At 36.2% G+C, this 22,881-nt stretch overlaps 1 protein-coding gene across 2 annotated transcripts; it reads right to left on the bottom strand.

Annotated features, from left to right (window-relative positions):
- Positions 1 to 502: 502 nt before the first annotated feature.
- On the bottom strand, positions 503 to 22,000 carry LOC111799926 (phosphoinositide phosphatase SAC3). 2 transcript variants are annotated; one of them, XM_023683450.2, is made up of 16 exons: positions 21,225 to 22,000; positions 20,493 to 20,697; positions 20,241 to 20,406; positions 16,337 to 16,559; positions 15,873 to 15,949; positions 11,281 to 11,468; positions 11,107 to 11,204; positions 10,773 to 10,906; positions 10,516 to 10,620; positions 9,437 to 9,800; positions 7,114 to 7,235; positions 3,910 to 4,023; positions 2,922 to 3,113; positions 2,163 to 2,336; positions 1,220 to 1,319; positions 503 to 1,072 (listed from the first exon to the last, which is right to left on the bottom strand). In XM_023683450.2, the coding sequence occupies exons 1-16, from the start codon at positions 21,414 to 21,416 to the stop codon at positions 953 to 955; spliced, it is 2,574 nt and encodes an 857-aa protein (XP_023539218.1). In that variant the 5' UTR covers positions 21,417 to 22,000; the 3' UTR covers positions 503 to 952. The 2 variants fall into 2 exon arrangements, with proteins under 2 accessions (XP_023539218.1, XP_023539219.1); XM_023683451.2 differs by having other exon boundaries at positions 11,440 to 11,468.
- Positions 22,001 to 22,881: the final 881 nt, after the last annotated feature.

Below are 22,881 nucleotides of genomic sequence, written 5' to 3'. Positions count from 1 at the left end.
ATTTCACAAAGATTGTCCTAAGCGTAAAATAAGAAAGAAAAAAAAAACATTTATTCATGTCTATAAAACCTCATAACCTCAACCCATGTCGAGAAAACCATAACGAATCAGTAAGAAACATTCAAATTTGATGAATTTGACACATATGTTTAGTAAAAATACGAAACTTAAACACTTTCAATTTCGGGCCATTTTCGAGTCATTTTCCATAGGTGTTACCATTGATCTATATAATATTCGGATAATATTGAAGGTCTTATCCTACTACAATATTGATATAACCTACTTTAAAATTGTTATACATTATTTGATGAATTGCCCAATTAATTTGTGTAAAAATTGACCATGAAATTCATTATGTTTGAACCAATTGTAATCACAAATAACTAGTAAATGATCAAATTTTCCTAGAATGGTTATATCCATATACACAACTTGTGTAATTATGTGCTGTGAAAATTCTCATACAAGTTTGTGATATTGGCATTGAGAGCAACAGGAATAAAATGGAGAATTCCAAATTGGAGAGGTTTATTTATAGTTTACACATTTCAAAAACTTTTCCAATCAATTAGAGCACGATGTTACAAAATCAAAATCCCAAAATAACATTGAATAAAAAGAATCATGGATCTGCAGTGTTCTAAGCACGATTTTAAGAGGGGAAATATTTACATAATTTTACCTAGAGATGCCCATAGCCTAGCATCGGAGGAAAAAAATTTGTGCTCCAAAAGAATTATTGTTATTATTATTTTCAGATTTAGAGGTTCACTATTTACCATTTTTGTAGTTGGGAATGAAGTGGATGTTTGAATAGGAGGAATGAGTGTTGGTTTGGAAGAACCAGTGCTCCCCCAGAGTTTGTTTCTGCTCACCCGTTGGCACGCACTTGTATGTTGGCAGCGTTGTGTCATGATGGTGAGAATAGGGATAGATTGTGAGAAAGGCTTCAATAACAGAGGGTCTCCCCATATTTCACCCACTGCACAAAGTTCTCTGAATATTCCTCCACAACGTTAAGTTTCTGTGTGTTCACTTGGGAAACTTCCATTGCATTCTGCTCCGTTACCTACACCATTCAAAACCAAGAAAAATCCTTCATTTATAAAGCAAGCTTAGAAGAACAAGTTACTATTTCAATCGAAAATAGTTATAAAAATCTGAACGAATGGTTCATAACATGTAGACGGAAACAAAAAACGCAAAAGTGAATTACCTTCATGCTTGAACCATATTCACTCACAGAGGGAGTCGATTCTCCAGTGATAACATTTTCAGACGACTCTCTGGCAGTTGGAGAGTTGGACGCATAGGACCTATAATCATTGGAAAAAGAGAAGTCTGAGTTCACTCATCATAATGCAGGAACAATGCAATGACCTAGTCCTAAGCCAAGATCATAATTAAAAGAAAAAATTATTCTCAAAGTCACCAGAGAATACAAGTAAAAGAAAACTATAACCGTCCGGAAATATGAAGTTTCAACAAATTGTAAATCAAGATCTTTTGACTTTGGAAACTATTCTTATGTTAGGATTATCGAGCCAAAACAACGTTGCAGAGCTAGCAAAACCAAGAGGACAGAGTCCAAATGTTGTGGAGAGCATTACATGTTATCGCAAGAAGCGGAAAGAAGCATGCTACTACACTCATAGCGTTGAGACATTCGGTATATCGTCTCAACGCCACAATATTGATTCCTCTAGTGCATCAATTATAATCAGTTCTTATTTATTAAGGTTTTTCTTTGGTGTAGGTGTTGAACATTAGAGGGAAGTGCAGCAGACAATATTTTGCGGGTCTGAAGATTTATTTATCTGTAATTCTCTAGGTATTCATTCTTGTGGTGCTTAGAAGTCATGATTTGTAGAGTAAGGTGAGGGTCATTTATAGTCTCCACGTAGTAGAACTTAAGTTAGAGAACACTGAATGCAATTGCGAGTTTGGATCGAACTAGTATAATGTTTCTCTCTTTCTCTACTCTATTTACTTTGTTGCTATTATTGACCTCATTTGCTACGTTGTAGAAGGGGAGACTATTTATGTCCTGTTTCGATTGCTCTTTGTGGTAGAGGATTTAATTGTCTCACTATTTTGTTTGTTATTCCCTGTAGTCGGATATTCCCGTTATAAAATATTCAACTTTGTGGTATGATTACCTCTCAAATGACTCCTCCTCACATGAATTCCCAGAGGATGAAAGCCAGTCCAGGTCAACAAAGTTTGAGCAACTCGTAGCGTCCCCTTCTGAAAAGAAAATATGGTTACCTTCAAAGCCTCTTTCTCTTTGAATGGTCCCAAAAATTCGCCGCTGAGGCATCGAGGGAGTATACCTACATTAAGACATTCAACAAACACTATTCAGTTATCATTATCAACAACACTGCTCACTGCCCGAAAGATATCAAGTAGAATATAGAGAACAATTTAATTGGGGTGAAACTGTTGAGATTTGGGATGAAAATAAGAAGTTTATGTTCATTTTCTTGAAATTCTATCAAATTCGTGTGGAAAATTCTATCAAAACAAACACAGCTATTTATCATTTTTAGGCATCCATCTGTTATCCCCATGGGCTGAGAAAGTAAAATCACAAATGGCAGACTTCCACCTCACAGACGACACATTAATTTTTACAAATTTCAATCTCATAGGCTTCGCCTATAGAATCCAAACACAAACTCAATAATAATAATAATAATCATGCCCCCAAGCATATAAAATCCCAGATACAACTACCACCTAGAATTGCATATCATAATCATGAACAAATGCAAACGGTACTCAGCAACATTGTGGTTCTTCTTTTCTGGTCTAATGAAGATGCATCTAACCTTCTGGTAAAAATGAACTATTGCATAAATCTCAAGAGAAGGGAGCCTATGAATTATGTGACAATAGAGATGGTGGTAACAAACCTTGACAATGCTATATCACTTCCAGAAGAGGATGTCTCTGGAGACGATTCCAAAAGAACCTTACTACTTCCTCGCGATTGTCTGGATAATACTGAATTTGAATGTTTTTCTAGCCTTCTGTTTGTAGATAACATTGGTGAGCAATTTTCGTGGAGAATATTACCATCTGACAAGGATCTTTTGAATGCTGACCTAAACATCAGACTCTCATAACTCAGTCAAACAAGAACAAACATAATATACACGAGGAACCAATGAAAGCATCATGAAGAAAGCATATTGTGTCATAGTGAACTAGAGCACTTTCACTTATGATTTATATCTAAAATATCAAGAGAAAATTATATTTTGGTGTATTCACTTGGAGAAGAAATGAGTTTTTTAAAGGGAAGAACCACCCATTTATAGATCAGAAAATAATATGATATAATAAATACAAAAAAATATTGATTAACTAAAGAAGAAAAACCAACCCTCCCCTCAAGCTGGTTTCAAGATATCTTCCATAGTGAGCTTATTGATTATCTCGTTAAATTGTAACTTTAGGAGCCCCTATGTTATTTAGATCAACAATTTGCTTTGCTGTAGGAAAGTGGTCGTTTAACAAGGAATCTGAGTTAAAATGTCTTATAATTAAATCCTTTACATTTTTTACTTCTTTACTTTTATATGGTTGGACCTTGTATTTGTAAAGTATAAAAGTAAAGAAGTAAAAAATGTAAAGTATAAAAAAATGTGAAAATAATGATATTTATCCTAACCCATCTAATTAAATATTCGGGTCAACAGCATAGAAGGAACAAAGAAAACCACAAAAACAAGAAAATAATCAATACATTATTGAGTTGAGCAGCACTTCTTTAAAAATAATAATAATAACTGAAAAATAATAATAAATATAAAAATAAAAAAGGAGGATTCCCACACTATCTTTTAGAGTCAAAGAAAATGGAATAGCCGTCAGGCAATTTCCGGATAGAATGTTTACCTTCCATCTTCTTCTGCATAGATTCGCCCGTTCCTCCCTACTTTACAATGCTGATCTGAATCTAGTTCCCAGAGTGCAGGTTTGTCCTTTTGTGGTAGAAAATATCCCAGAAATCTGACAATTATTTCATAATTGTTAAAAATTACATGATATCCATGATTTAATGAATATCTATCTCTTTGTTGTTAGTATGAAAGTCTAAGTTTAAGATAAAATTGTCTTCCAACAAGTGGCGAGTAAGCTTTATCTGCCAATTTTATCACCTAGCCATATCTCGCAACGCGGTGGATATGACCCAGCAGCATGTTCTCATCTTCTCTTTAGTAAAAAATGCAATTAAAACTTTAATCAAATTCACAAGGATCTTGTACATACAGGTGAAGGACTCACTGTTCACATATACATACTATTCTAAGCAACTATCACAATTAATAAGCTCACATTTTCTTATTGCGCGACAAGGTTTTATTTTGTGTACTAAGCAGTCACTTTTGTTTTTTAAAGAAACAAAACTTTCATTTGAATTAATGAAAAGAGACTAATACTCAAAATCTATGAACTTGAAAAAGGAAAAAAAAAAAAAAAATCAGAAGTAAGAAAGCTACAAAGGAAGAATGAAAACATGCCAATTGTGGCTAAAATCAAATAAAGCAAACCCAGCAAAAGGCCGGAGACAACGCCATGAAGTAGTATTCAAACAAGCAGAATCATAACGATCAGAACAAGCAAACCCAGCAATGGAGCGTATAGTAACATTATAATACTTAAAGCATGATGTCAACAGAAGATTTCAAATACTGCCGAGGAATTAACACAAAAATCGTGGACAATTTTATGAACACAAACAATGTGGCCAATAATGTGAGTATAAAGTATGCAGAGCACTGACAAATTATGAATGATATGGAACAAATAGAAAATTTGAATATATGTTATCGGCATCTTCTACCCTTATCTTCTAAAGACTGCAATGAAGTAACATGGTATCAAACCAAGGAGTCCTATGTTTGAACCCAAACACTTGTAAAGTTGTTTCCTCTCCAATTAATATCGATTTCCACTAGTTGGGCCTTCTACAAATTTTCAAACCCACAAGTGAGGGGGAGGATTAAAGGGTTGATACTATAAAATTTCCCATAATCTATCCACTTACGTTTTTGGGTTGATTAGTGATATAAAGATTCCAGATTCCATATTCGAACGGGAAGCACATACTCAATCCTCAACTGTAGAAGGAACAATTCAAATAGGATAGAGGGGATAATTTAAAGAGAATATGATCACTTGGAGAACGTACAAGGGTACACACACACACACACACACACACACACACACAAAAATAAAAAAAAAGGCTAACAAAAGGAGCTGAACGAAAGCTATGGAAAAGGACTCCAATCCAATATGATATGACCTAACTGACACAATTACAAAAATCCCTATTGCAAAAGTCCAAAAAGAGGCATTAAATCTATTGACATCCAAAACCTCTACCCAAAATATTTCAACCTCTTTGAAAATTCTACTATTTCTCTCTAGTCATTGCTAAATAGCAAAGAAGTTAGTCTATCAAAGGGCTATCCCTTATCCCAAGACGGGAATACAAAAGAACCTTCTCCATCATAGGATGGAAAGCACGACTACATGCAAAAGATACCAAATGACACCAAAAAGTGGACGCAAATCAACTAAGTGAACAAACAACTTCAAAAGATACTGTCAATCTTCGATGCTCCTCTACACAAAATGCACCAATGTGACCCCAGCTAAAAGAAGGGATGAATTTGGATGCCATTAAAAGGAATTTACTTACTTTCCCACGCAAAATTTTCTAAGCAAGGAAGTTGACCTTCTTTGGGGTATTAACCTCCATACAAGAAAAGAACGAAGAGGCTCAATGGCAGGATAAAGTGTTGCATAAGATTTGGAAGAGAAATTTGCAAGAAGAGTTTCCAGAAGGGTTAAAGATCCAAAAAAGGTTAGTCTTACGGGTGCAAACATGAGTCCCTCCTGAGCAAAAGAAGGGCTGACACATCTGTCATCTCCCCATCTAATAAAGGATAACAGAGACCCAAGCTGATGATGAGTTGGAATTTCTTCAAAAAAGAAAAATCGAGGCCATAGAATGAAGCCTGATAGCAGAAAGGTGGGTAAAGACATGGGAAAATGGTGCAAAGAGCCCAAAAATCGTCCCAAAAATAAGTATTTAAGCCAACCCCAATGGAACAGGCCCCAAGTTTGGATTGTGCCCTTGTAGTCGCGCTCTTACCCAGGTGCTTTCTTGTTCGGAGGCTTCAGTTTTAAATCTTTCTCAAATCTCGATGATTGTGGGCTTCATCATTCTCATTCAAATGAAGAGGCTTTGAGGACCTTTCTTCTAAGGAAAAAACGTGAATTTCCCTCTCTATGGAAAGCACTAAAAAAAGAGGGTTAACCATTGGTTCATTGGATTCCGGGCCGGATGGATCCAGTGCATCATCCGTAGGGGGTCCTTAAGGCTTGGCCCGGTCTAAAGGAAGAAAATCGACCTTGTAGAGAAGTGGATAGGAGATTTCATGCATGGAAAAAGAGGGGAAGCTTGAACAAATAGCTTTTCAAGGATTTCAAATAAGAAACCTAAAACCAACAAATGAGACCCTCTCAAACGGGGTGTGGTCCATACTTGCTCACAATGACTGCATTAGACTCCATAAAGAAGCGCATATAGCAAATTCCATTCATCAAATGAGACATACATCACTTCTCTTCCTCTAAAATCCCAACAATTATTATCTGGTTTTTCTTTCTGTTTCCAGGAACTCACGTTTTTCTTGTCATTGAAAAGCCATTGACTATAGACCAATATTTTATTGCTACTTCAACTATCCTACTAAGTATATCTTCTTTTAAAATTTAAATACAATCTGGAGCTAAAACCAATGGAATATATATGTGTGTGTGTGTGTATATATGTATTCACACAGTTATATATTAACATGCCATGTGATAATTTAGTCTACAACAATGAGTGATCAATTTGACGAAAAGAGAAAATCTACAGAGGAAATATCTGAATTCTCCCCTTGACCAAGGCACCTTGACTCTTGGATAAACTTCATTGCTGGACCGAAGTACCAAGCTCAACAGTACACTTCAATTTATTTATTTATTTTTATTTTTATTTTTATTTTTTTGACAAGAAACAAAACTTTTCATTGATTAACTTACAAATTAATAGCATCTTGTTTTTCTGAATCCATGTAGGCATTGCTGTAATATCTTTGAAGAGTTCTGAAGAACTCCTGAGACTGTGTCGCTGCCTTCCACTGTCCCCTTCTTTCGGAGAATATCTATTTGGCACCCAAGATGTAGAAGACTTAGAAAGATGGTAAATGATGCCTTCACAGTTTTGCCAACGAGAATTATTCCTCAGATCAAGAAGAAAACAAAAAAGCATGATATTTCGATTCATGCGTGGAAGCACAGTAAATAAGGAATTCAAAAAGGGAATAATAGAACTGCTGAAATATAATATTTTAGTGAAAAATAAATAAATAAAATCATCTCATTGCATTATATAGTCAGCTTAACTTTAAAAAAAAAAAAAAAAAAAAAAAAAAAATCCAGAAGAATGAAGCTGTAGAAAGAAATAACAGATATGTTTCATCTAGAGCACGACTGTTTTCAAATGTACATTCCAGGGCATCTTTGCGCATCTACAATTTTCACAGCTTGTTTCATGATAGCATTGATAAGATCCCGCATTATATTTTATTTTTACCAAGTATCTACTCCCTAACAAATCAAAAGCATTTGGCTATACTTGTTTTATTTGAAATGTTTAACTCAACTTACAAAATTAGATCCCTAATTCCACGAAATACATTCATTAGGATATTATATGTTCAAAAGGGATACAAATGTCATAGTCCCAGTCTTAGTAGGTATTTATATCCCTCAACATTACCTTTTCTTTTTGGGGGATTTTTTTTTTATTGGTAAGTAAAGTTACAAGGATGTCAAAGATTACAAACTCCCCTGGGATTCCAATATTTCTACCTAAACACATTAATTGCATAAAGCCCCCCAGTTTGATTGAAGAAAAAGGATAACATCGAGATGATTAACATTTAACTAATCTATTGGATTTTTTTTTTATATTGTAAGTATAACATGTATATTAATGATATATATTTATGTTAGTATTTACTTTTTACTTGTTCCTTATTGGAAGAGAGTCTTTCTCCAACCTTTCATTTGATTCATAATGGCATACCCTCTTTCACACCCAAACCTAGAGTACCAAACCAAATAAAACTGAACCAACTGCTTCAATTGAAATTCAATTTTCCCCTGTTTGAACATTGGTTTGATGTCAAATACCAAAATCTAATTGAGCGAACCGAACTGAAGTTTACCCATGGTAGATATATCAGTTTTTTTTACTGAGTTAGGCTTCAATGCAGCAATTCCAATCAAGTTGTGGTATGACAGTGAGGTTGCTCTTCATATTAGGTCCAACCCCACATTTCACAAGCAAACCAAACATTATGAACTTGAACTAAAACTTGATTGTCATTAATTCGTCAGAAAATACAATAATATATGATGCCAATGGGATATGTAATGAGTAGAGAGATATTAGGAGAGGTTTTCCACTAAAACTGAAATAGAGTGCAAATAAATTTCTTTTGTAATAAATTGGGCACAATGAACATATACACTCCAACTTTGGGGGAGTGTTAAAGCTTGTACACTGATGTAAATATGAGTATATTAATCTCGTCCCTTATTTATAAAATTATAGCGCAAGTATTCTATCATATTTTGTCTCATTTTTCTCTTTCCTCCAAATATTTTTGTAACCATAATTCTTTTATGATTTATACAAACTGGAGGAATTATTTTTGCAGCACATGTTGGCCTATTACCTGGGTTGATAGCTTAGAGTAAAATCTTTTAGGGTATTTGACAGTAAGAAATGAACATGGTCGGTCGACCATAAGAGAGGTTTTAATTTACTTCTTGTCTTTGACGTCCATATAAGAGGTTTTAGAGATATTCCTCTTTCAAGTTTCATCCAACATATAGATTTATAGGTGTAAGTAAATATTTTGTAAGTTTTTTGGGCTTGGTATATAAAATTCTTGTTTGGTCTTGATGCAGTAGGATTCTATTTAACTGCCAATAATTTCTACGCACACCTGTTGATGTTTTCTTTGTTGTCATTTTGTTGTCTTTTGGCTTCATCTTGGAGCTCTCTATTAAAGCCTTTTGCTGGATTTTATCATTTGGATTGTTTTTTCTTTCCTTCTTTATCATTTATTTTCATGGATGGGTTATGCCCTGCTTTTCTTCTTTAGGCCTTTGTTGTATTTATTTTCTCATTTTGGTCTTGTTCTTTATGCTGTCATCTTCTTCCCTCCCTTGTGGCGGTTGTATTCTTTCAACATTAGTCTCTCTTTATTTTTTCAATGAAAGGTCAATAATGGAAGAAAAGATAGAATTTTATTTCCTACGTTGGGAGCACTTTGGCAGCAATCCAACATACCTTATTGTGAGCTGCTGAGCCACCATACTGGTGTGCGAGTGTGTCACCCATCCTCTCATAAAATCCCATTAACTCGTCAGCCAAAGGGGCATCAAGATCAATTTTGGGGGAATCTAAGATTTCCAAGGCATGAAGCTGGTGTCCAAGAGCAGCAAGCCCATATGCATATTGTGCAACATTTGTACGGTCGAGGCAGTCTATGCAATTGGTCCTCAGCACCCCACTCTGGAATATTGGCTGTTTTATAACGCAATTTCCATTAAAAGCAAAATTTTCAACACTTGTTTGCTTTTCCATGCTAGCAGCATCTTCAATATCATTGTCTGAATGCAACTGAGAAGATAAGCTACAATTTCCTTCACTCCTGCAAGATGGTTTTCTTATAAAATTTGTCACCAGGAAAGACTCAAGACCAAAGAAGTGACACCCTCCCCGTCCACACTGAATTCATTGTTTAAAATATTTCATTCATTTCTTACATTGAGAGGGAGAGAGATAAACCACCAACTCAAAATCAGAACCATGGAAAAGAAAAGTATACATATCCACAGGAACAGTAACCAACCAATCACTTCTACCAAACATATATAGATATTAATTTTGGTCACCGGTAAACCTTCTTTGCAGATAAGGCCAAATAGATTAAATATAGTAGGCATGCATGGAGCATGTTAGCAGACAGAAACAGGAACTATGAACAATGTTAGAAAATCCACGTAACCAGCCAAGATGACTGCATATCAGATTATTTGACTAGTATCAAGTTGGAAGCTGCAGATAAAAGGATCAACTTTCTTTTATTATATGCCTTGAGTACAAAACAGCATATTTCACGACCTTCCATAATGGATTTTATTTCATCAAGTAATGAATTGATTTGTGACATTACAAGATAGCAAATAATGGATACATATCATGACTTCTGATTTGAAGTACTCTGCTGGATTTCATTGATACGAGGATGAGATACTTGAGGTATTCAAGTTTAAAGTTCATAGATATGCTTGTATCATAAAAATGGCCAAGAAAGTCATTGAATCCAGGAATAAAAATACACAAATATCGGGAAAATTGAATACCTTTCAGATCTTAAAGCTGGAGTAACATGACAATGAAAGAATCCTGTACGCGTCAATGCAAAAGCAGCCACTTTCCCCAGAAGCTGTAAAACATTTGTGGTTTTACTGGAAGTTGAAAGGAGAAATATTAAAACTGAAGTTAGACTTTCTCCAGATAAAAATTTAACTAAAGGAAAACAAATAGAATGCCACAAGAAGAAAAACATCAACGAAAAATTCTAGACAAGTTTCCTAAACTTATACTACAAGGCACAGACCTCCGAGCATGCTTGTGCAGATCCCAATGAAGAAACCTAAGACGGTTCTCCTCGGAAAGTTCCTTATTAATGAAGTCAATAGCATTAGCAAACTCTGCACGAAGTATAGATTCTCGTGGCTTCTTCTCACGTGTCTGTTTTCACAAAAAGCGAAATACCTTGTGACTGATTAATTCAAAGCATGGACCTGAAAACAATTACAGATTTCCCTAGTATTCTTCCTCTCTCCCTCACTTGGGTTCATAACACAGCGTGATTCATCTTCCATCCAATGCATGCTAACCATCCATGCAAGTATTATCAGAGCATAAATATATCAATTTAAACGAAGTACCTTTATCAAGTTCAATATAATTATGGGGTTGCCATATCTTTTAGCAAGATTTTCAAAATGAAGTCTGGTTGCTTCATAATTTGGATCCTTCTTCGACACTGGAAAAACAAAACCGAGTTCAAAGGACAATGCAAGGGCTAATTGAAAATAAGTACAACGGAATTAAGGCCATACATATAATATCAGGCCTTAAGTTCAAGCGCGAAGTTTCCTGTGACCAGAAAAGAGGGATTGAGCCACGATTCTGGACAACAGAACTTAGATGCATAGGAACCCCTTCAGGGACATCCTCAAAAACAATTTGTTCAGTCTCGACATCATTTGCCACTCTACCTTTTTCATTCACACCTCGTTTCAAATACCTACAAGATAGACTTCATTTAGTGAACCAAAACAAACTGAAATAATTCGACTAAATTGGCAGCATTTGATCCACAGAAGGTTTAAAGAAACAATATTCCAGTTTCAGGTGGCAAAGCTCTGCATCAACCCAGACACCAAAATAGATAATGTATTGCAAAGCATATGAGAAACAAACTAGAACAAGGAAATTGTGGACATCACAGTATACAAGGACTAAATAGCCAAGGATAATATAGTAATTAGCAAGACAGACTGTTAGGAGTTTGTTATAAATAGAAGAGTTGGGAATGGAGAGAGGTGATCAATTTTTAGTTGATTTAGGCAGAGGCGAGATTCCAAGTACCTTGTTTACTGGGAAGTTATATTGTAATTCCATTATCTTTTATATTTCTATATACTTCAGCTACTTGGGTTCTGATAATGGTAACGGAGCAGTTTGATGAGCCTTGGAGTTAGATGATACAAAGAGCTGCTGTTTGGGCTAAAAAACCTCTTCGTTGGAGCCCTAGCTGTTGTTATCAACACTACTATCGAAACACTAACATCATCATCAAACGGTGCCCTCAATCTCTAGAAACCAACTCCTCCTTCAAGTTTTACCCTTCTCCAAAGTGTCAAAAGCATTAACACTTGCCAGAATCATTCACGTCATAAATGTTTATCTTCCTCATCAACCACCATGCCTGCCTGGTTATGTGATTATCATTCGTATTCATGAGCTCTTTACGAAGATAGACATTCCCACCTCTCATTTCTGACTAATCCAACAAGTATTTTCAACTTGTGCTCACTGCTACGTCTGTGTTTTTCATTGTCATCATAGTCAAACATAGACAATGACACATGGTAGTGACAAATCTACCTAGAGGGAAACAAACTATGGGATGCAAGTGGTTTGTTAAATTGAAGTGCAAGGCTGATGGAAGCATTAAAAGATAGGTCAAACTCGTTGCTAGAGAAACGGTCCTCTCTCAATTCCAGGATTTAACACCCCTTTAAGAGCCTGCAACTTTCCCCCATAGTGAAACCCTTTCCCCAACCAAAACCTCCACTCACCACCAAGAAAGAACAGAACACTAAGGGAAGGGTGAACCAACCTCATGTTCTCAAACCTAAAAGGGCAGAACCCCTATTCAGAGATCCAAATCAAGACGCAAGACATAACAGCCAATGGTCTGACATTACTCTAGGCAACAAAAATTGTCTCACATTAAGGAAGACATCAAATTAGATAATAAAAACTATCAATTCTACACAAGCCTTATTCTTTGACCATGTAAACCTCCCATTCACCAACAAAAGATCAAAAAGGTTGCACTCCTCAGTAACACTATTAGGCTGTCACCAAGCCCATAACTCTACCACCCAATGTCTTCTACTGAAGAGAGAAAATCACATTAGATTCTCCGCCAGACATTAGCAAGAGCCACACAAACCGAATAAGTCCCCAAGCTCTTCCCAAAAAGCCTTCCTTCCTCTACGCCAAAATGGCCCATACACTCTAGACACTCACCCTACCACACCCCTAGGTAGATCAAAGGAAACCGCCATAGAAATAACCCTTTAACAACCTTTAAGGAATTAACCAAATTACCATCCCAAAGAATAAGGAACCCCCAGATTCTACCGCTGAGTCCAACCCTACCCACTCCACCTTTCTTCTTCCCCAGAGACTCTTCACTAACTCTCGGCAATAACTCCCCCATTTGATCTTTAGCAGTATGTCTATTTGTTCTTCACTAATTGGTGTCGACTCTGAACAACATTAGCCACATAGGCTCACCATCACAATCATTACGATGCTTAGGTTTCCAATCAAAGGGCTTCCATTGTAGCTTCCAACATGTATCTTTTATATGACCCACCTTTTTGTAATTTTCAAACTCAGGTCTCTCTCATTTTTGCTTTTTGTCACGGAGTAACATTGGATTAAAACTGCGAGTAACAATTCCAAAAGCTTCCAAGATGGTAGAGACTGATTCTAATTTTCCCATCATTACGCAAAGAACTTGGCTTGGTTCTCATTATTATCTACTTTCTACTTCCTGAATTCTGGATCAATTGCTTCGACAGCACATTCTCTTTTAAGAGCTATTCGTACCCTTGCCACATATGAACATCGTGACTGATTGTGATCATTGGATATAAATGTGGTCATTCAGTTTGTGACACGAGATATGGACAAGTGATGATGAATCGTATCCCTCTTGACCATTGGAGATTGGCTCATTAGATTTTGAAGAAGGCATATTAGAGAAAAATCAATCAACGGATAAGAGAAGAAGACAAATGAAAAGCACAATAGTTAGAGACGATATAGATCAAAAACCATCGACAAATAGGATCAGCAATGGCAGAGCTAAGCGTAGGCAATGGAGATGTTGGTGTTAGCGTTGAAGGAGTCATTCGTCAGTGGTGAGAGATGAGAGAGTCCCGAAGGAAATGCAGAGGAGTTCATAACTTTTTAAGGTTGTTGTCACGAGGAGTTTCCATGCAATGAGAGAGAGACAATTGAAGGTGCATCGGTGGAGTTGCCATGCATAAAGAGATCTTCAAAGGTGAGAGTAGTTGATGATGGTAGTTAGGCAACGACGGTGGTGATGGTGGTGGCAACTAGGGTTTTATTGGTTCTCTGATACTATGTCAATTTTGTTGCAAGTCTAAATTAGTTTGTTGTTTTTCTTATTTAATTTCAAAGAGGTACATGTGCCTTTTATAATAGAGAAAGACTATCTAAATCTAGGAAACAATAAATCTAATCTAAATAAATCTTACCAATAAATCTAAATAAATCCATAGATTGAATTAGACCACTACCCTTATTTAATGAGACTACACAAATATTCCTTAAATTAAAGTAATTCCTTCAATACTTCCTCTCAAGCTGAGTAATAAATATCATTCATTCTCAGCTTGAATACTAACTCATAAAACATTCCTTCAACACTCTCCTTCAAGCATTTCCACGGGCGTTGCTCCCCTCTCTCTGCTCCCCTCTCTCGTGCCCACTCCTCTTGAAGCACTTCCATTCGCCTCTCTCGTACTCACTCCGATTGGAGCACATCCATAGGTGTTGTTTGCCTCTCTAGTACTCACTTCTCAAGGAGAATCGATTAATGTTTGGAAGACCTCCATTGCCTGCAATGGTGACTCCTTGAAGCAATATTTCGAGCTCCTCATCGTTCCTCGCAGCTAGAAGAACATGCCTAAGTTTATCCTGTTTTTCTTGTTGTCATGTGTTTCCATGCAAATTTAAAAACCTCAGGAACAAGGTATCTGAGAACAACACCTAAGTAGATCAGAGCATCCATGGCAGTATGCTTTCCATAGCCGTCTTTCTTAAGGTGATTCTTCCATCCGAGAAATGAAGCCCCACCTTGAAGAATTGGGAGATCTTAGTTCGGACCCCTCCTTTTCTTAAGTTCAATTGTTTACTAAGGGTTTTGGATTTCAAAAATAGTCGATGCCAGTTAATGTTAGGAATTTTGGGTGGAATTAGCTTGCAGTATGGAATTTTGTAATATGCTAATTGCTGTGTGGAATTAGCTTGGTGGTTATGTCCAGGATTTGAAAGCATAATGGATATGGGCTGACTTTGATTGTGGCTGGAAATGGGATTGCGGCTGATTGCCGAATGGATATGGGCTGGGAGGACAGAAATTCTTGCAGAACTATTCTTGCAGCTGGATATGCGCTTGCAGCTGATTGTCGGCTGGGTGGTGTATAGAAACTTAATGGAAATTCTTGCAGAACTATTCTTGCGGAAGAAAGAAGAAACATAAAACTTGCGGGACTATTCTAGCAGTAGCATAGGCAGAATGCAAAAGAATATCCAAATCAAAAGCAATTTGCAGGTAAATGTTGGTGGATCTCTTCAAAGACTTCGAGATTTCCTTTTTTCCTTTTTTTTTCACAACCTGAATGAAAATTGGTCACGGTGACAAAAAATATAAAGGCTCCAAATGAAACTTGTTCACAATGGATGATCGGCAGCCATGAAAGCTTCACTGATTGAGTTAGGGTTTTGGTTCTAATCAGATTTTCCAGAATAGAAAAGCTGTGACCATGTTGCGGCTAAATTAGCTCGCTGTTTTTTCTTATGGTGTTTTTGCCCGAATGCTGTATTTTGGTTTTTCTTTATGGCGCTTTTGGTTCCTTTTTTAGGTTGTTGCTGGCTCTTTTTGGTGTTTTTTATTTTTCTCCCCTTTTGGTTCTTTTTTTTTTTTTTTTTTTTAGGCTGTATCCTTGAACTTTTTCTTCCATTTCATATATCGATGAAAAGTTGGTCTCTGATTCAAAATTAGTAATAAATAAAAGAAAAACAAGGCAAAAAATTTTCTTGCCAACATATAATCAAATGAGAAGTGTAGAAATTTGAGGGGAGAAAGCCCAACAGACCGTACCTTGTGCCAGCATAATGGCGAGAACGTCTAGCAATGAGGGTCAACTTAAAATCTCGCCCATCTAGAGATAGTGTAGCCTGTAAGCAAGAAAGAACAAGGATACTCAATGATCCAAGCAAAAACTAAACAAACAAGTGCCAGAAACAGTCCAAGTGATTGCATAATCTACAAAACAATAAATAACGAAGTTATGTGCCCTACCACTGAGCCGTATTGAATAAACACCATCAACTTCAATCATATGTTACCAATACCAATCCAATAAATATCATATAAAAAAAATACTAATCCAGTAAATAACAAATTCCCACCTCCTTGTTTGCTTAATTATAAAATAAGATTTCATAAATAAAAAAAAATAAAAAATAAAAAATGATGAAATCAGGCATTGTCTTCCAAGACCATACACTAAGTTATTCCTTCCTATGATTTGAGAAAGCACCCAAGCAGCACCAATTACTAACCTGCTTGAAAAAACCATAGACCAAAGCAACTGTCCAAATAGTGTTATGCAAGTGATTTCGGATTCCACGTGTCAGAAATTCATTCCAGACAAACATGGTTTCATAAAGGGCATGGCCTGTCTCATTATCACATATATTTTTTTGAAGGCTACGCATAACTTGGTATGAGTAGCTGAAAAAGAAGTCCTTCGTGAGATCCACCGAGCATAGGAGCTTCTTGTATCTAAGACAAGAAACAAGTAACAAATAAATAATAGATTAGTTAAGTCATGTAGCTTGCAGTAAACCCACAATTCAGTTTCCTTCGGCAAAAGTTATTTCTTTGTTTTAGCAGAAAATCACTAACATAAGCCATTAACAGAAATTCAAAAATAAATAACTTGGATGTTCTGTTATTCAGTTTCCTTCGGCAAAAGTTATTTCTTTGTTTTAGCAGAAAATCACTAACATAAGCCATTAACAGAAATTCAAAAATAAATAACTTGGATGTTCTGTTATTTTTGTGGTGTTATGTACTTTTTCTTTTTTGTCTTCTGTTGCTTGCTGTTATATTTTTATTTTTTTCACTCAGTGGTGGCGTTTGTATCTTTTGAACAATAGCCATTTCTTATTATATCAAGTATTGATCTTGTTTCTTGTTCAACTATAACTTGGATTACAAACTGATCTCTGAGAAGATTGAATTTGTAACAATCACTACAAAGTTTAGCATTAAAACATTCCAAAAGCTTACAGGATATTTAGGGACTAAAACAAGAAAACTGTATTCGGAAAAATAGAACTTGTTAGTTCTTCCACAAAAACTTTCCACTCTCGATCTTCTCAACCATTTTTGAAAAGGATTCTTGGCTCGAGAGGAATGAACTCTGGTGACAGGCTACCTGTCACCAACGAGAGATTTGTAATCCGTAAATTTGATTTCTCGAAGGGGTTTGAAAGTAATGCAAAATGGGTCTTATCCGTGATTTTAGCAGCTACCCTTTTGAGCCACTGCTTCTTCTCTCACTGAAGATGGTTCGACATAGTTGGAAATCATAAGTACTTTGAATGATACTAAGAAAGTCCTTGGTAATTGGAGCCCTTTAGATGAATCTACCTGCAAATGGACTGGTATCTCTTGCCATCCATAGGACTCTCGTGTCAGCTCAATTAATCACCCATTCATGCAACTAGGAGGGATTATATCTCCCAACATTGGTCAACTTTGTAGATTGTTGATTAGCTCTCCACTAGAACGGATTACATGAATATATCCCCAATGAACTTGTCAATTATGATCAAAAGTCTCACTCGGATTATTTGTGACCAAAAGCAACTTGAGGTCTTGTTCACACTTTGTGCAACATGTTAAGAAACAGTTGCATAATGTATTCACTTGTGGAATCTGAACAAGGTTTCGACTAAATGGTTTTCAACCCACGTACTCATTGGGAAGGGCTTGAGTACATGTAAGTTTCAGTATATTCAAGACACTTCCCTATGATTTTGGGTTATATGCAGAAAGCAGAGGCAATTTACCATAGTTCATTAGTTTAGAAAAAATAAAACTTGCTTGGCAGAATAGTTTAAAAAAATAGTTTGTAGAATACAAAGATAGTATTTTGTTGTGTCTACAGTAAATTACAACAAATCTTCTTCCAAGCAGAATTGGTGGGCCGACTATCCCTACATGATTATCCTTTCATGAAATGTCAGGGGTTTGGGCTCATGACAAAAGTGTGCGCTCATCAAGTCCTTCATTCTCAAACACAACCCGACCAAAGTCATCTCACAGGAGACAAAGTTAGTAAAAGTGTAGATCTATCATCAATTCCCTTCGGAGCTCTAAGAATAGCTTTAGGTTCCTTTGGTGGAATCACCATCATGTGGAATGACCCGTCCTTGGGATCTTGAATATTACTAAAGGTGCAGCCTCCCTCTCTTTGCTTATTTCTCCCCAATGGCCTCATTTTGGTTAACAGGGATCTATGGCCCTTCCAAACCTACACAAAGATCCCACTTTTGGCAAGAATTAAATGATCTCTCCACTTTGCTCCAATGGTCTTTTGAGAACTCTAATGAAGGTCAAATCACTAGAAGTATGCATATTTTTAATCATATCATTGAGCAAGCTTCCCTAACTGATCTTCCTACTCATAATTTCCTTTTTACTTGGTCAAACTTCCTGAATGCCCTGGATCTTAGAATCATGTATTGTTTTCTCGTTATAGGGAAAGTCCTTGTGAAATTTGATGGTGCTGTGATTAAAATATTTGACATACCCACATCCAACCACTATCCCATCCTCTTGTCCATTGGCTTTGATAAATGGGGCTCTACTCTATTCACCTTTGAAAATATGTGTTGCAACATCAGAGCTTATTTCCATGTGTGGAATATTGGTGGTAAAACACTCCCTTCAAGTTGGTCGGGTCACAAAAAACACTCCCTTCTTTATCTTACTTTGTTGTGGTGTTCCAAACCGTTAACTTTAATGTGAAGTAACCAAAAGTAACTCATCCACCATATTTCACAAGCAACGACCCAAATTTCATCAATCGGGACGATTGTTCTTTTCCGTGGAGAAATTTCATCAAGAGTGAGTGAAAATCGACCCATACTCTAAAAATGAGTCCAGTCAGAACTATTAAAATTCCGGTTATCTCGATGAAGCTTCCTCATTCGTTGCAGGTTTTCAAGATTCATGTAAAATTGTTGGTGCAATGCTTCTCTCGAAATTACCTGAGCTCTAGGGGAGAAAAGTAGATCTTCTATGTTATTAACAATCCATACTAACACAACTCAGTATAGCCAAAATTCTTTAAAGATGAAACTCAATTACCTTTCCATTAACTTTGTCCTAAACTTGTCAACAAAATCTTACGAGAGGCCATAGCTATCAGCACGATGGTGAGAGGACTAACATGATGTTTATGAGAGGCATGAGGAGAGGAGAGGTGGAGTCACGGGAAGAGAGAAAACGGCATCTTCTTGTCAACTCCTATTATAGGTAATAGTAAATCTTCCTAGATACTATGCAACAACAAATGATTATACAAATATATCCTACGTTAAGGCTAAGTTAGAGATTTATTTAGATTTACCTAGGCATTTATTCAGATTTGATTTATTTAGATTTATTGGGAATTTATTCATATTTATTGATACTAGTATCTAAGATTTAGTTAGCCCTCCTTTATAAAAGGGGCATACAAATCTATATAACTCTATGAAAATCAATAAGAAAAATAGGAAACTAATTTAGACTTGCAACAACATCAATAAATAGTGGTTACTTGAATATTCAATATCATTTGTTGAAGCATTAGACCGAGAAACACTAGGAATTCAAGGCCTCCAATAAAATATTTTTTGTATCTAAAGGGTGAAGGACCCTATTTAAAAGGGCCTAAAGTCAGCCCAATAGGGAAATGATCAGGCATTGGTCAATGGAGTATTTCATGTCTAAAATCTTTGAAAGCCTCTACCCATCCCCTAGACAAGAGAAAATATCAACTGGGAAGGACTAACTAAACACAAAAAGGCGCTACAGAAAAAGCCTTTGGACATCCCTCCCCAAAGTGAAACTCTCCCATCAACAATGGAAGACAAAACCCCTAGGAGGGAGGAGAGTCTCACAAAATGATAAAGTTATTGCTTTTCACTAAAATTCTTTCACAATCAATTGGATAAGTTTTTTGTAATGTCATTCAATGGGGTTTGTCTTTGCACCATTTCGTTTTATCATTGAAATTGTTCCCTATCCCAAAAAAATTACATGGCAAAAATGAAATGACAGAATTCTAAAACTTTAAAATTTTAATTTCTAGGAATAAGAGCCACGAAATCACTATGAGCAAAATCTCTGTTTCTTGCTACTGTGGCACTTAGAAATAAACAGCAAGGAACGAAATTAACTAAGAACCTGTTCTCATTCTTTGAAATGGCTATGTTGGACCGAACCGCTGGATTTGAAAGTGGAATCATCTCACTTCTGGAAACAGCATATATAGTATGACCACATATCGTACCAATTTGACGCCTCTTCGTAATAAGCAGCATGTAATAGGGTCCTAGGAATTTAATGAACCCTAGAGCAAAAGGAGAGAAAATGATGATATTGCAATAGAATATCCGGTATTACGGAAAAATAAAAACTTCATAAGATTTCTCTTACCAACAATACCATAACAAGTGGTCACAAACTTCAGTCCGCCTGTAGATTTATTACCCTCGTGTATGCGTCTCAGCAGATCAGAACATTCGCTTTCAGTATATACAGCAGAATCTTCCCGAATGTTTAGCTCCGACAGATCCATCCTATCAATTTTTAGCACTCTCCAATATGTTCTACTCTTGTCTCTTCCTACAATGTAAAATTTCTAGTAGAAATTTTACCGAGAAAAGATGCATAAATAGGAATACTACCACAAATACATAAATACAGTTAGACAACCACATCAAGAAGCGACATATGTCACAAACTTAGCGTTTCTTCAACGCTTAATAAACCAAGATTCTACAGTCTACAGAAGAAAGAATATGTTTAGAGGGAAGGAAGAAAAATAAAACAGAGAGGAACTTGTCTATAAATGCCACTGCAGCTTGTCTCAGTAATATAACACACAACATAAATAGCAGCATCGTGGTAAATTGATGAGCAAACGCACAGAAACGTTACTACAGAAGTTTTTAGAGTTAGTAGTAGTCCATGTAGAAAACGGGTGGATATTTGGGCAGTAGTAAGTTACACAACAGAAAACAGATGCATACGTATGTTTTTATGTATGTTTTTTGTGGAAGAAAAGCAGTGGCTTGACAAGCCAGACAAGCTCAGTTATTAAGTCCAGAAACAACCATATGAAAAGTAGAATTGAACACAAAGAAATGGAAACAAAAGAGTAGTTACCGATCGAGTCTCATAGAGCCTGAATTTGTGCATACAAGCAGGCGAGGCAGAACGGAGGTCATCAGAAGATGCAGCAGAGTTGGAGTAAGCATCATTTTCAGAGGATGGGAGTGGAAAGGTGGAGAACGAGTTATTCTCAGAGGAAGCGGTGGGATTGGTGGAGGAGAAGGGGTCGGCCTCTAAAGAAGCCATATTTGAGAAAAGATTTACAGATCCCCCGAGCCTCGCACCACAGGCCCAGGCTCAGGGAAACTAGGAGAAGGGCATGCAAATCACAGAACAGCACAAATCAACAATAGAATAGAATAGAATTGAATAGAAGAAGCAAGAAAAGAGGATATGATATCAAATCATATCACCTCGCAACGTATCATATAGAGCCAGAAGGGAGAAAGAAGGAAATCACAACCGCCGACACCTTAAATGCCCCCCAAAACGAGGTTAGGCTGCTTTAAATACAACATCCCGAAATGAACATTGAAGAATTCAGAAAAAAACAGAATGGTTGGGTTGATTGAGACGCTGACAACGCCCTGTTCTTGATGGTATCATTCATGATTCAATTACGAAGGCAAAGCAGATGATTATGAACAAGGAAACAAAACAGCGTTGGACTCCATAAGGGACAGTACGTCAAGGTACAGAAATAGACGCATATACATGTACAGGGAAAGGCAGGGACATGGAGGCTTTCAGAGAGGAGGGAAAAATGGAGAGAAAGGTGGAAGAAGAGGGGGAGGAGGAGGAAGGTAATTATTGTTGTTGGAGTGTGTCATTAATTTTTAGTTTAAAGAGAGATACAGATGGGAGGAGGAGGAGAAAGGTCCGGGCAGATCCAGGGGCAGCCTCGGGCAGGGGAGGGAAAGGAATGACGACCACAATTTGGGTGACCCTGCCGTCCGGAGACCACAAATAAATAAATCTATTAATAAATAAATAAATAAATAAATAAATAGATCTATTAATAAATAAATAAATGAAGTCAAAAATAAAATATAATTAAGGGATCTGGGGACATTATTTAATAACATGAAAACTTCACCCTTATGCCTCTCCCATTAACGTATTAATGTGCAATCATTTATTTCTTCTTAATTAATATCTGTCGCCCAATTGGGTTACTTTCTACCTTGTCTTCTTATTAGTCTACTATCTTTCTTTCTTTCTTCTTCTTCTTTTTTTTTTTTTTTAATTTGTGTTTATCTCAAACAAAACTACGAAAACTATCGCCATGGGGATTCATTTTGTGACCGAGCAATTAAGGGCAAGGATATAGATAACAATGTCTCGGATGAAATAGACAAAATTTTATAAAGCTCTTATATTTTCAAATAAGGAGGGAAAAGTTCGTAGGCCTATAATTTCATGAAAAAAAACACAAATAAATAACCGATATTCCCTCCAAACACATGAAGAAATGGGTTAACTCATACGTTATTATCTAAAAACCAAAACACGATGCTTAGTAACTCCAATATTGTATTTAATTGGAGCTTATTTTTAACATTTGCTCCCACTAATTCCAGTGGCTTTTATTATTATTATTGTAATTATTTAATTAAAACCTTCTAGTTTAATATCCCTCTTTATGTTTTAATTTCAGTAACTTAACACCAACTCCCTTTTTATCCATCACCGAGTGAAACTCGTGACTTTT

Source organism: Cucurbita pepo, chromosome 8 (genome assembly GCF_057944985.1).
Source record: "Cucurbita pepo subsp. pepo isolate OVF chromosome 8, ASM5794498v1, whole genome shotgun sequence".
In the NCBI taxonomy this organism is placed as follows: Eukaryota; Viridiplantae; Streptophyta; class Magnoliopsida; order Cucurbitales; family Cucurbitaceae; genus Cucurbita; species Cucurbita pepo.
Note: the sequence above shows the minus strand (reverse complement) of the source record. Positions and strands in the feature narration are given on the sequence as shown.

Coding starts and splice junctions, on each gene's coding strand:
- LOC111799926 (XM_023683450.2), bottom strand. CDS start 21,416: ATGGCTTCTTTAGAGGCCGACCCCTTCTCCTCCACCAATCCCACCGCT. Junction 11,469..15,872: donor CGCCATTATGCTGGCACAAG/GTACGGTCTGTT, acceptor TCTATCTTGTAG/GTATTTGAAACGAGGTGTGA. Junction 2,337..2,921: donor AGTGATATAGCATTGTCAAG/GTTTGTTACCAC, acceptor GTCTTAATGTAG/GTATACTCCCTCGATGCCTC.